The 13,001-nt window shown below is 63.1% G+C and overlaps 3 protein-coding genes across 12 annotated transcripts in view; all 3 read right to left on the bottom strand.

Annotated features, from left to right (window-relative positions):
• Window positions 1-1,621: 1,621 nt before the first annotated feature.
• On the bottom strand, window positions 1,622-2,660 carry LOC137465880 (uncharacterized). The gene is made up of 2 exons (XM_068177880.1): window positions 2,489-2,660; window positions 1,622-2,341 (listed from the first exon to the last, which is right to left on the bottom strand). Exons 1-2 carry the CDS (start codon window positions 2,591-2,593, stop codon window positions 1,622-1,624), a joined length of 825 nt encoding a protein of 274 aa, XP_068033981.1. The 5' UTR covers window positions 2,594-2,660.
• Window positions 2,661-3,863: 1,203 nt separating this feature from the next.
• Window positions 3,864-6,216, bottom strand: CHRNA10 (cholinergic receptor nicotinic alpha 10 subunit). 4 transcript variants are annotated; one of them, XM_068179378.1, is made up of 5 exons: window positions 6,119-6,216; window positions 5,743-5,888; window positions 5,292-5,446; window positions 4,511-4,907; window positions 3,864-4,377 (listed from the first exon to the last, which is right to left on the bottom strand). In XM_068179378.1, exons 4-5 carry the CDS (start codon window positions 4,785-4,787, stop codon window positions 3,893-3,895), a joined length of 762 nt encoding a protein of 253 aa, XP_068035479.1. In that variant the 5' UTR covers window positions 4,788-4,907; window positions 5,292-5,446; window positions 5,743-5,888; window positions 6,119-6,216; the 3' UTR covers window positions 3,864-3,892. The 4 variants fall into 4 exon arrangements, with proteins under 4 accessions (XP_068035479.1, XP_068035461.1, XP_068035490.1 ...); XM_068179360.1 differs by having other exon boundaries at window positions 4,511-5,043; XM_068179389.1 differs by having other exon boundaries at window positions 5,743-5,821; window positions 6,119-6,178.
• A 1,123-nt stretch (window positions 6,217-7,339) lies between these two features.
• The window catches only part of NUP98 (nucleoporin 98 and 96 precursor), a 36,913-nt gene continuing 31,251 nt past the window's right edge, over window positions 7,340-13,001 (bottom strand). For all 7 annotated transcript variants that reach the window (XM_068179168.1, XM_068179186.1, XM_068179180.1 and 4 more), the window contains 6 exons: window positions 12,473-12,615; window positions 11,731-11,952; window positions 9,599-9,840; window positions 8,919-9,073; window positions 8,428-8,539; window positions 7,340-7,818 (listed from right to left, as the gene is read on the bottom strand). In XM_068179168.1, the coding sequence (XP_068035269.1) occupies window positions 7,607-7,818; window positions 8,428-8,539; window positions 8,919-9,073; window positions 9,599-9,840; window positions 11,731-11,952; window positions 12,473-12,615 (1,086 nt within the window). In that variant the 3' untranslated portion in view covers window positions 7,340-7,606. The remainder of the gene's footprint in view (window positions 7,819-8,427; window positions 8,540-8,918; window positions 9,074-9,598; window positions 9,841-11,730; window positions 11,953-12,472; window positions 12,616-13,001) is intronic.

Consider the following 13,001-nt stretch of genomic DNA (forward strand, 5'->3'; position numbering starts at 1 on the left):
TTCCAGCTCCAGGAGCATGCTGCTGCGTCTCTTGGCCTTGGCTTTGTCCTTTTTGGCCGCGCTGTCCGTGCCTGCCTTGGGCCGCTCCTCTCTGGGGCCCTGAGGTGACTCTTTGCCCCCCAGCAGCCCTGGCTCCACGGGCACCTCAGGCTGGGCCGCCCTGCAGCCCCTCTGCATCCTCGGCCGCTGGGGCAGCTGTGCCTCCAGCTCCTTGCCGTGCTCCTTGCTGAGGGCCTGGGAGGTTCGGATGAACCTTGGCTGAAGGTCTTGGGGCACCCCATGGTACCATCCCTGGAGCTCCAGCTCACCAGCACAGGCTGGTGAAGAGGCTCCCCCGTGACCTGCGGGGTCCCAGAGATGGAAATCCAACCCTGGTGGGGTGGCAGAGGCTGAGGCTGTTGTCTGCCAAGACCCTGCCAGACTGTTGTGCCCAGCACTGGCTGCTCCTGTGGGGCCCCTTTTATAGCCTGGCAGTCTGGCAGAATCCCCTGTGTGACATCATGGGGCAGCCAGGACCCTCTTTGGGACAGCGTGGGGCAGTCAGAAATGTCTTTGTGACACCCAGGAACCCAGGGGAGAGCCCTGGCAGCCTTGGGCACAGGGCTGTGAGAAACTCGTGAGTGAATAGAAACATAATACAAAAAACATTGAAAGGCAAAATACAAACAAGAGAAGAGAAAAGAAGAAGTGATGTGATTGGGGGAGTCGCTCCTGGGCACAGCGAGCACCAAAGGAGGAGTTTGGGATTCTCAGGGGAGCAAGGAGGGAGGCAGCAGGAGTGGAGAGGGATGGCCTTTGGAAGAAGGGGCAGCAAAGCAGGAGGTGACAAGGATGTCCTGAAGTCCTGCAGGGGGAAAACGAGACGGGCCAAAGCCCCACTAGAACTTAATGTGGCTGCTGCTGTGAAAGACTCTAAAACTTACTTTTACAAATACCACATTAGGTTTGGTTTGGTTGGGGTATTTTTTTGTTTGGTTTTTTTTTTTTTTTCATTGCTGAGAGGAAACATTGAGACAAAGAATAAGGAAAAGTCCGAGGTGCCCAGGGATCAGGCCTGGAGAGCGTGGGTCTGGGAGAGTCAGGTCCTGCCTGAGCAAGCCAATCCCTTCCAGGACAGGCTGGGCAGAGCTGGGCATGTGGCAATGGCTGGGCCAGCCACGGCTGCTCTGCACAGGCACGGGCGTGGGCACGGGCATGGGCACGGGCATGACCACGGACACAGACATGGGCAAGGACACAGACACGGACACAGCCACGGCCACGGACACGGGCATGGGCATGGGCACGGGCAAGGGCACGGGCAAGGGCATGGGCACGGGCACGACCACGGACACGGACATGGGCAAGGACACAGACACGGACACAGCCACGGCCACAGACACGGGCATGGGCATGGGCACGGGCACGGGCAAGGGCACGGCCACGGACACGGACACGGGCACGGGCACAGACACGGGCACAGGCACGGGCACAGGCACGGACACGGACATGGACACAGACATGGGCATGGACACGGACATGGACACAGACACGGGCATGGCCGCGGATACGGACAGGGCCACAAACATGGACACAGCCGCGTTCCGTTCCTGTGGCTCCGCACCGCGGGTGCAGCGGGGGCTCAGTGGCGGCGGCAGCACCATGGGAGGAGGCGGCGGCTGCACCAGGCTGCCAGGCACCTCCCAAGCCTGGCCTGGAGCTTGCCCACGGCCCGGCCCAGCTCCCGGCCCCGGCCCGCCGGCCGCGGCAGCGGGGCGGGGGGCAGCGCCGGGCCCCACCACGGGTCCGCGCTCTGGATGCTGAACGCCAGCCCCAGCGAGCTGCTGCTGCTGCTGCGGCTGCCGCTGCCCTCCGTGCCCACGGCCTCGGTGATCTGCACGTCCCTGGGGATGAACCAGGCCATGGCCGTGCAGCCGCTGCCGTGCTCCAGCTCCAGGGCGCTGCCGCTGCCTCGTCTCTTGGCCTTGGCTTTGTCCTTTTCGGCCGCGCTGTCCGTGCCCGCCTTGGGCCGCTCCTCTCTGGGGCCCTGCGGTGACTCTTTGCCCCCCAGCAGCCCCGGCTCCACGGGCACCTCAGGCTGGGCCGCCCTGCAGCCCCTCTGCATCCTCGGCCACTGGGACAGCTGTGCCTCCAGCTCCTTGCGGTGCTCCTCGAAGAGCACCTGGGAGTCCTGGCAGCTCCGGATGAACCTTGGGAAACGCCTCCTGGAGCTCATGGAACCGCGTGGGGAGCTGCCATGGAGCAGCTCCATCTCTGCTGATCTCTGTGCTCTGTCCACGTTGCTCTGCCCCTCCAGCCGGCCTCTCGCTGCGCTTGCATGCTTTGAGTTCTGACAGATCCTCTGCAAGAACCGCAGATGGGTGAGACAAGAGCAGCTCCCCAGAATGCCCCACATTGTCCTGCCACGCATGCCACACCAACACACCCCAAGCCCACATGGCCCAGCCCAGCCCAGCCCAGCCCACACAGCAGTTCAGAGGCCACCTACCCACAGACGCTTGTCCCGTAGCACGACAATGACCAGGATGAGCTGCAGCACCACCATCGTGACTGCCACCAGCTCACCCAGGGTGAAGATGTTGATGAATTCCATGGCACTGTCTGTGGCAATCCAGCTCACCAGCACAGGCTGGTGAAGAGGCTCCCCCGTGACCTGCGGGGCCCCAGTGAAGGGCCCCCAACCCGGCTGGGGTGGCAGAGGCTCTGGTGATGCCAGTCTGCGGTGCCACAGCATCCCATGGTCCCTTTTATACCCCAGCAGGTGGGCAGAGGCCCCTTTGTGACAGTGTGGGCCAGCAGGAGCCCCGTGTGTGACATCACAGGACAGGCAGAGACCCCTGTGTGACTTCTGAGTGCCACTAGACAAAGGGGACATGCCCATGTGCCAGGCTACCGAAGTGGAGCCGTGGGGCTGCCCAGGAGCACACAGGCGGGTGCTGGGCAGCTGCAGCCCCCATGGCAGCTCCCCACGCAGTTCCATGATCTCCAGGAGGCATTCCCAAGGTTCATCCGGAGCTGCTGGGACTTCTTGTTTCCCCTGCAGGACTTCAGGACATCCTTGTCACCTCCTGCTTTGCTGCCCCTTCTCCCAAAGGCCATCCCTCTCCACTCCTTCTGCCTCCCTCCTTGCTCCCCTGAGAATCCCAAACTCCTCCTTTGGTGCTCGCTGTGCCCAGGAGCGACTCCCCCCATCATAACACCCACCAGTCCTGGAGAGTTTATAATTTCCCTTCCCTTCCCTTCCCTTCCCTTCCCTTCCCTTCCCTTCCCTTCCCTTCCCTTCCCTTCCCTTCCCTTCCCTTCCCTTCCCTTCCCTTCCCTTCATTTCCCTTCCCTTCCCTTCCCGGGGCTGGGAAGGGTTCCCCGAGGGGCCGGGCTGCCATGGGACTGTGGCTGCCCCAGGCTGGGCTGGGTGGGCACTGATGGACCACGGCACCAGCCTGTCCTGGCCAGGCGGGGCAGCAGCTCCAGAGCTCCCGCTGGGAGCTTCTTCCCGTGGGAAGCCCCACACCCCTCTCCATGGGGAGCCCCATCCGTCAGCCAAGGCTCAGGGCCTGATCCCCCCATCCCTCCCAGGGCCACCCTCAGCCCGGGCAGCACCCTTGTCCCAGGCAGCAGGGGCAGGACACGCGTTCCAGGGTTTATTTCCAGTTTGGTGGATTTCTCAGGTGCAGGATGCCACGGGGGGACGCGGGTGCCCACTCTGGTAGAGTGGGACAGGGGCTGGCACCCCTCAGCCTTGCAGCTGGGGGTCCCACTCTCGGGCACCTCTTCCCCAGTGACGGTGCAGCTCCCACCCTGCAGCTCTGGGGGGGACCAGGGGCATTTGTGCGTCCCTCAGGAGGCACCCCAGCTATCCCTGGGGGTTTGCAGTGCTGGGTCTGCAGAGCCATCAGGCAGCGTTGCCCAGGACCAGCACGCTCATGAGGAAGACCATGAGGAAGAAGACCCACATGAAGAAGCGGTCCATCACCTTGGCCACCTTCTTCCACTCGCCGGTGCGGCGCTGGTTGGCGCGGTGGCGCCGGAAGCAGCCGGCGATGTATCCAACGTTCCTCAGCAGGGCTTCGTGGTGGCACAGGCAGTGGTCCCAGGGGCAGCCCCGCACCTCCGTGCCCACCTGCCCCTCCCCGGGGCTTTCCCCCGCTCCCCCGGCATCCCCCGCAGCTGCCCGCCCGCCCGGTGCCCGCTGGGGGCTCTTGCAGCTCTCGCCCACCTCGTAGACGCAGCAGAGCCGGGCCATGTGGTGCAGGATGAGCCGGCGCGCCCAGGGCGGCACGGGCCGGGCCCCCGGCCCGCAGTGGTGCACGTTCATGATGAAGATGGTGAGCGCGGTGGAGGCCGTGATCATGGTCATGGTGGCGATGTAGTACTTCCCTGTGGGGGCAGCGGGCACTGGCAGGGGGCACGGGGGGGTCCTGCACCCCACAGGGGGTGCTTGGCTCCCCCCGTGCCAAGCCCTGACCCCAGCCCCGGCACAGAGCCCGGCGCTGGGCGCCGCTGGGCTCACCGATGAGCGGGACGCTCTCCGAGGGGGGCATGCTCTCGGCCACCAGCAGCTGGAACACGGTGAGGGCCAGCAGCACCGTCACCCCCAGTGACACCTTCTCCCCCGAGTCGGCCGGCAGGTAGAAGCCCAGGGGCGCCAGGAAGGAGACCATGATGCAGGGCAGGAGCAGGTTGAAGATGTAGAAGGAGGCGCGGCGGCGCAGGAGCAGGGTGTAGGTGACGTCGGGGTAGGGCTCGGAGCAGCAGCCGTAGGTGATGACGTTCCTCGTGGCCGGCATGCCCAGCACCTCCCACTCCACGTTCTCCACGAAGTCCGTCAGGTCCCCGGTGTCCAGCTGGTTGCGGAGGTCGATCTGGTTCCCGTTGTAGGTCCAGGAGCCGAAGGTCAGGCGGCACTGCTGCCCGTCGAAGGGGAAGTAGGACACGTCCACCTTGCAGGAGCTCTTGGTGATGGCGGGCGAGTCCCACATGATGTGCCCGTCGGAGCGCAGCACCACGTTGGTCTCCATGGAGCCGCCGAAGTGCTCATCGGCGCTGGGCAGGGAGGGGTGCCCGTGGGGCCACATCCCCTCCCTGTGCAGCCCCTGGTTGTCCCCTCGGCGGTGGGGCCAGTCCCAGGCGCACCTGGCTGCTGCCAGCACCCCCGCCCCTCATCTCTCTGCATCTTGCCCTCCAGGACCCTCCTGTTGCCACCCCGATGCTGGCAGCACCCCGTGCAGCCCCCCAGCCCCAGCCGGGCCCCCCGGCCCCGGGAGCAGCCGCGGGGGCCAAGCACCACGCACTTGTTGTAGAGGATGATGTCCGGCCGCCAGACGTAGCTGCTGGGGATGCGGATGCTGTCGATGCCGCCGTACTCGTCCTTGTCCCAGGTGAGGTGCGCGTCCAGCCAGGTCTGGCGGACCCACAGGTAGGAGGTGAGGACCTGGTTCCTCTCGTCCTGCCGGGGGGAGAGGGTGGGCGTGGGGGAATGGACCCCGGGGCCACCCCACTCCCCTCGGCCCCCAGCCCAGTGGCCTCTCCGGGTGCTCCGTGGAGCTGAGCTGGATTCGAGGGGGTCGTGCTGGTTTTGGGAGGGGACCGGCTGTCTGCAAAGGGCTCTGAGCTGACTCGAGGCCACCTGGGCTGCTCTGGGGGCGGACCCGGGCTGTTTCAAGGGCTGAGCGTCAGCGCGGGGTCCAGCAGGACGCGCTGCGGGGAGCAGGGCGCGGGGCCGGTGCCGTGCCCGGTGCTCACCATGTCGATGATCTGGGCCAAGGTGACCTTGAGGGTGACGTTCAGCGCCCGGTCCGTGTCCTCCACGGGGCGCAGGGCGCTGGAGTAGTTGGCGAAGAGGTCGTGGAGCAGTTTGTAGGCGAACCTTCCCGGTGCCCCCCGGCAGCCTGGGGACACCCGGAGCGGGGGCTTGGAGGGGCCGGGGTGCAGCCGGACCCCTCCCGAGGGATCCCCAGGACCCGGCCGCGGGACCCCGCGGCAGCTGGAAGGGACGGAGGAGCACGACGGGACCCCCGTCCCTGCTCACCGCCAGCCGAGCCCCCAGCCCCGGGATTCCCTGTGTGCGCGGCGATGCCGCCCCAGGGACCGGGGCCGTCCCTCGAGCCCCCCTGCTCACCCGGGGCCGGGAGGACGCCGGCGAGGCAGAGGGCGAGGCACAGGCGAGCTCCGGGCTCCATCCCGCCGCAGGTCCGGGGACACGGGGGGGCCGGGTGACGTCAGGGCGGGGACAGGGCGGGGGGGCACGGCCCCCCAGGCACCCACGGCGAGGGGTCACGGTGGGTGCCCCCCGCCGGTCCCGGCTGGGAGGGGGCAGGGGCCGGGATGGGCTCCGGGGGCAGCCGAGCCCCTTCGGGATGGGTTTGGGAGGCGCAGGGGACAGCCAGGCGGTGCCTGTCACCTGCCCCGGCCCGGGGACACCGCAGCCGCGGGACGGCGACACCGCCGCGGCGGCGGAGCCGAGGGCGGCTGGTGCAGCCCCGGAGAGGAGCGACCCCCTGCACAGCAAGGGACATCCCGCTCTCCGGCCCTGGGAAAGAGCAAGGCAAGGGAAGAGGCAGATCGTTCCCGTTCGGTGGGAGGGAAATCCCGGGAGGCTGAGGGAGCCAGGACACAAAGCAGCGAGGGGCAGGGATGCCGGAGCATCCCCCAGCTCCAGCCCCGCGGAATCCGCCGGCTCCTCTCCCCCGGCGCCTCCTGGCACCTTTCCCACGGCGAGCCCCGGCGGCAGATGCCGAGCGGTTTTGAGGCCGGAGGTTTTGTTTCCAGGCGGTGAATTATTCATCCCAGCCCGTCCCGCCCGGGCCGGGGCTGCTCAGGCCCAATTACAGTAATGGAAGGAGGCGAAGCCGCCGTGACCCGGCCCCTGCACACAGCCAGTGTCACCTGAACGTGCCACCGGCCGGGGACAGGGACACCTCCCACTGCCCCAGGCTGCTCCAGCCCCAGTGTCCAACCTGGCCTTGGGCACTGCCAGGCATCCAGGGGCAGCCCCAGCTGCTCTTCCCAGTATCCCATCCAGCCCTGCCCTCCAGCAGTGGGAGCCATTCCCTGTGTCCTGTCCCTCTCCAGCTTTTACACAAGCCCCTTTCAGTACCAAACCACAATCTGGTTTATCTGGGTTCCCCATACTCCGTCCTGGAGACCAGTGATGTTTCCTCCCAAGATTCTGAAGGAGCCTACCCTGATCACCACTGAAGGCAAGGTGGGATTGTACCAGACATTCCTGGGCTGTCCTTTCCCCCTGCCCACCCAGCCCAACCACCCCGGGGTGACACAGCAAAGGACACACACCTACAAACCCAAACCCCTGCCTTAAAAAGCAAAGGAACCCGTGGGAGTACTATAAACATTTTATTTGTGGTTTTCAAAAAGACAGGAAAATAATCTAGAGCATTTATTTATATTTTTTTGATAAAAACCTTTCGATACTCCTCATGCATGAAGACCTTCCGTGGGCAGGGGGCGGTGCCGGGGCCGCTGGGGCAGGAGCCCGCGACGGGCGCGGAGCGTTTCCCGACGGGCAGCTCTGCCCCGGCTGCTCGTCCCGCAGCGAGTCCTGGGTGGGCGCCGGCCAGGCCGGGCCCGGCCGGGCGGCCGGCAGCGGTCAGTGCGCGGCCAGGGCCAGCTCGCGCAGGTAGGCCTGGGTGAGGCCGCGCAGCTCCTCCAGCGCGTAGTCCTCGGGCATGGGCAGGCGGCCGATGTGCGGGGCCAGCAGCCGCAGGGGCACGCGCGGCTCCGCGGGCTCGGGGCCCGCCTCGGGGCCCTGCTGCAGGCTCAGCACCACCCGCAGCACGTTGGCCAAGCGCTTCGCCATGTCTGCAAGAGCGGGGACAGCGGCTCTGCGTGCGCTCCGCCCCGGGAGCGCTCCAGAGCAAACCCAGGGGTGGGGGCAGTTCGGGAGCGAAGGCACGCTGACCGTGCTGTCCTCTCCCTGTTCCCTCCCTCAGCACGGGCAGTGCAGCCACAGGGGGAGAGGAAATAGGCTGTGCCAGGAGAGGTTTAGGTTGGATACTGGGGAAAAATTCTTCCCCCAAAGGGTTGAGGAGGCTCAGCCTGAAGAAAAGGAGGTCCAGGGTGGGTTGGGCTCTGTTCCCAGGGGACAGGGACAGGAGGAGAGGGAATGGCCTCAGGCTGGGCCAGGGGAGGCTCAGGTCAGATACTGAGAAAATTCCTTCCCAGATAGGGCTGTGCAGCCCTTCCACAGCTGCCCCGGGAGGTGGAGGAGTCCCCATCCCTGGAGGGATTTCACAGCTGTGTGGATGTGACACTTGGGGACAGTGGTGGCCTTGGCAGTGCTGGGGAATGGTTGGATTCAATCTAAAAGGTCTTTTCCAACCCAAATGTTTGGGACACAGCTGCTGCCCGGGTGCCAGCCAGGTGTGGAACTGGCTGTCCCAGGGAGCTGCGGACAGGGTGTCACCATACCCGACTGAGCCAGGCGGTCCTTGGCCGTGTGGCACTGCAGCTGCTCTATCCTGTTGCACAGGGACGTCACTTTGGTGTGTAACCGCTCCAGCTCGTAGGTGGAAACATCCAGCTGGAAGCAAGCACGAGTCAGCTCCAAGGCTGCACAGCCACAGCTAAACTCACCCACCAGGTGACACTACACCAAAACCTGCCTGAATTCACTCCGGAGCAGGGAAAGGGGAAGCTTGGACAGGAATGTGGGGAATGGACATGGAGACTGCTGGGTTTGTCCCGTCCCTTTCACTTGTCACTGTCTCACAGCCACATCTGCAGGGCACAGCCCACCCCTTGCTGTGACAGCAGATAGCAAAGCCCGGTTTTAGAGATGCCCCATGCTCAATTTGAAGTGCCTGCCACAGAGAAGCACCAACTCCCCCTCAAGAGTCAGTAAGAGCCTGAATGCAGACTGCGTGTGAGCTCCCAAGGCACAGGGAAGGCAGCTGCCATACCTGCTGAATCCTGTCCAGCATCTCGTTGACACGGATGTAGTCGAGGTAGACCAGCCCCGCCAGCTCCCAGTCCTGGATGAGCGCGCTGCGCTCCGGAGGTGCCAGGTCCTCCAGGAATCCTTTCAAGTACTTGTAGTTCTCGTTGATAATTGCATCTGGAGACAACAGGAGAGGAACAGAGGCCACCTCGTCTCCCACAGCAGGGACACGCACAGATCAGGAACAGCAAGGCCACTGCTGCCCTTCCTCCCAGAGGCCCCTGTGCTCCAGGAAGGTGGGGCTGTGCAGCAGGGAAAGCCCTGCTTCCCTGTTTGCCCAGGAAAAGCAGCACACCAGCTATCCAGGGAGAGCTGGTTTGGAACTGCCAGGCCCTCCATCCCTTCACTGGCCACCTCATGGCTTGCAATCAGGGAGTCACTCACTGGTTTGGGTTGGGAGGCACCTTAAATATCATCCAATCCCACCCCCTTCCACTTGTCCCCGCTCCCTCTCCAGCTCTCCTGGAGCCCCTTCAGGCCCTGGCAGGGGCTCTGAGCTCTCCCCGGAGCCTTCTCCTCTCCAGGTGAACCCCCTCAGCTCTCCCAGCCTGGCTCCAGAGCAGAGGGGATCCCACTCCTACTCCTGCCATGCCTTTGAGTGCTGCTCAAAGGACAGGATGCAAGAGGAGCAGCAAGACCCACCTGAGGCCAAGTGCCTGACAACCAGCTTGTGGCACTGGTTCCAGTGCCCAGCCTTGAACAGGAAAAGGGCCTCTTTGTGCTTGTCACCCTCCATCCTGGCCCGAACCGCCTTGGCCTCGTGGATCCAGCGTGGGGGGACGCAGAGGCGCTGTGTCAGGAAGGTCTCCTTGGCCCAGGACTCGGGGCTCTCGGCCAGGGCGCAGTGCCGGCTCAGCAGCTCCCGCACGGCCTTCTCCCGGACACTGGGGACAGAGAGGGCAGCCTGTCACTGACACCAGCTCTGCTGCCACTCACACCAGGAGCAGACACTGGAGGAGATGGGCTTCAGGGGCTCCCCCACCCCACACCACTCTGGGATCAGCGATTTTCCCAAGTGGCACAAAGCCCTCCAGATGCACACTTCCATGTGGGAGAAGCCACTATGACCACAGGTCTTTAGAACTGACCCCATGTTATTTCAAGGCCCAGGACAGTCACACGGGGTCACTCACATTGTGTCCAGGCCCAGGACAGTCTCACAGGGTCTGTCACTGCGTGCCCAGGACAGTCACACAGGGTCACTCAGGCCCAGGACAGTCACAGGAGGTCACTCAGGGTGTGTCCAGGCCCAGGACAGTCACAGGGGGTCACTCACATTGTGTCCAGGCCCAGGACAGTCACACAGGGTCACTCAGGCCCAGGACAGTCACACAGGGTCTGTCACTGTGTGCCCAGAACTGTCACTGTGTGCCCAGGACAGTCACACAGGGTCACTCAGGCCCAGGACAGTCACACAGGGTCACTCAGGGCGTGCCCAGGCCCAGGACAGTCACAGGGGGTCACTCACATTGTGTCCAGGCCCAGGACAGTCACACAGGGTCTGTCACTGTGTGCCCAGAACTGTCACTGTGTGCCCAGGACAGTCACACAGGGTCACTCAGGCCCAGGACAGTCACACAGGGTCTGTCACTGTGTGCCCAGGACTGTCACACAGGGTCACTCAGGCCCAGGACAGTCACACAGGGTCACTCAGGCCCAGGACAGTCACACAGGGTCTGTCACTGTGTGCCCAGGACAGTCACACAGGGTCACTCAGGCCCAGGACAGTCACACAGGGTCTGTCACTGTGTGCCCAGAACTGTCACTGTGTGCCCAGGACAGTCACACAGGGTCACTCAGGCCCAGGACAGTCACACAGGGTCTGTCACTGTGTGCCCAGGACTGTCACACAGGGTCACTCAGGCCCAGGACAGTCACACAGGGTCACTCAGGCCCAGGACAGTCACACAGGGTCTGTCACTGTGTGCCCAGGACAGTCACACAGGGTCACTCAGGCCCAGGACAGTCACACAGGGTCTGTCACTGTGTGCCCAGGACAGTCACACAGGGTCACTCAGGCCCAGGACAGTCACACAGGGTCTGTCACTGTGTGCCCAGAACTGTCACTGTGTGCCCAGGACAGTCACACAGGGTCACTCAGGCCCAGGACAGTCACACAGGGTCTGTCACTGTGTGCCCAGGACTGTCACACAGGGTCACTCAGGCCCAGGACAGTCACACAGGGTCACTCAGGCCCAGGACAGTCACACAGGGTCTGTCACTGTGTGCCCAGGACAGTCACACAGGGTCACTCAGGCCCAGGACAGTCACACAGGGTCTGTCACTGTGTGCCCAGGACTGTCACTGTGTGCCCAGGACAGTCACACAGGGTCACTCAGGCCCAGGACAGTCACACAGGGTCTGTCACTGTGTGCCCAGGACTGTCACACAGGGTCACTCAGGCCCAGGACAGTCACACAGGGTCTGTCACTGTGTGCCCAGGACTGTCACTGTGTGCCCAGGACAGTCACACAGGGTCACTCAGGCCCAGGACAGTCACACAGGGTCTGTCACTGTGTGCCCAGGACTGTCACTGTGTGCCCAGGACAGTCACACAGGGTCACTCAGGCCCAGGACAGTCACACAGGGTCTGTCACTGTGTGCCCAGGACTGTCACTGTGTGCCCAGGACAGTCACACAGGGTCACTCAGGCCCAGGACAGTCACACAGGGTCTGTCACTGTGTGCCCAGGACTGTCACTGTGTGCCCAGGACAGTCACACAGGGTCACTCAGGGCGTGCCCAGGCCCAGGACAGTCACAGGGGGTCACTCACTGCGTGTCAGGCTCGTGCAGCATCACGAACACGGCCCATTCCCACAGCCCCTCGCTCTCCAGCTGGGCAGCATAACTGGTGTTGAGCACCCCCCAGCTCTGCTGGGACAGGTGGCAGTAGTTCAGGGCCCGGAGCACCTCCCACAGGTGCCAGCTGAGGCGGAAATCCAGCGGGTCAGAGGTGACACTCCGGGGATCCAGCAGCTGGTCAAGCTCATAGGACCTGCAAAGGAAAACTGGTAACTGGGAGAGCTGATTGTGCCCACAAAACCAAATCCAATCCCCTCCCTTCCCCCACCTCCACGTGTGTGATTTACATCCGTGTGGGGGTTTGGTTTTCTTTTTTAAGAAGAAAATTAACAGTATTTACTGCTAAAATTCTTATGAGTCTGTACCCAGACTGTCACCCCTTTTCCTCCGTATGTGCTCCCCTGCAGATTTCTCACTGCCTTCAAAAAAAGGCAGCTACAGAGAAGCCTTCCTGCACTCTTCAGACACAGAAAGCACCTAAACCCCCACGAATGTGCCCCAAAGCTTAACGTTCCCTACTGCCCTGGGTTCCAACAGTTCCCCTTCTCTACCATCCCCAGGTGACACCCCCTTCTGTCAGGGATATATGTGGGGCTGATTTTGGACTGCTCTAAGAGGTTCAGGCTGATTTCATAGCCCTGGCTGGTGAACTCGGGAAGCCACTGACTGATCATGACTTTTCTAAATACTTACTGAACTCTCTGCCCACTTACCTGTCGCTGTAGAGCTTTAACAAATGGAAGCAGACATCTCTCAGGGGCCTTCCACCATTGTCATCTTCCTCAATGACATACCCAGAATCTTCCAGGTAAGGAGGCAGAGGACAGCAGGCATATTTTTCACACTCTGAGGTGTTCTAGGGAGATAGTTTCACCAGTAAGTTTGAAGATAGTATTCTGAACAAAACTGAATTCCACAGCTCGGCAGGCTCAGGAGACTCTTTCTGCACCTGCAGCTGGAACCTCCCCAGAACTATGGACTAACATGAAAAACCTGAACCCAAAATGCTTGGGAAGGTTCATGTCTCACACCAAGCTCTTAAAAACTACTGCCTGGAGGTACAGCCAGCTCTCACACACAGCCTGTATTCCCAAAGGCTTCTGTAGCTGGAAAACCACACAGGCCTTGATGGAATGAAGTGGGTGCATCCCAGGGAGCCTTCTCTCTGTAGCTAAGCAGGGTCTGGGCAGCCACGAGCAGCACTGGGCACACCGAGTCAGCCAGAACAACCAAGAACTTTCA

Source organism: Anomalospiza imberbis, chromosome 2 (assembly GCF_031753505.1).
Source record: "Anomalospiza imberbis isolate Cuckoo-Finch-1a 21T00152 chromosome 2, ASM3175350v1, whole genome shotgun sequence".
NCBI classification, from domain to species: domain Eukaryota; kingdom Metazoa; phylum Chordata; class Aves; order Passeriformes; family Viduidae; genus Anomalospiza; species Anomalospiza imberbis.

Coding starts and splice junctions, on each gene's coding strand:
- CHRNA10 (XM_068179360.1), bottom strand. CDS start 6,179: ATGGAGCCCGGAGCTCGCCTGTGCCTCGCCCTCTGCCTCGCCGGCGTC. Junction 5,044..5,291: donor GACATCATCCTCTACAACAA/GTGCGTGGTGCT, acceptor CTCCCTGCCCAG/CGCCGATGAGCACTTCGGCG. Junction 4,378..4,510: donor GGAGAGCGTCCCGCTCATCG/GTGAGCCCAGCG, acceptor CTGCCCCCACAG/GGAAGTACTACATCGCCACC.
- LOC137465880 (XM_068177880.1), bottom strand. CDS start 2,593: ATGGAATTCATCAACATCTTCACCCTGGGTGAGCTGGTGGCAGTCACG. Junction 2,342..2,488: donor TACGGGACAAGCGTCTGTGG/GTAGGTGGCCTC, acceptor CGGTTCTTGCAG/AGGATCTGTCAGAACTCAAA.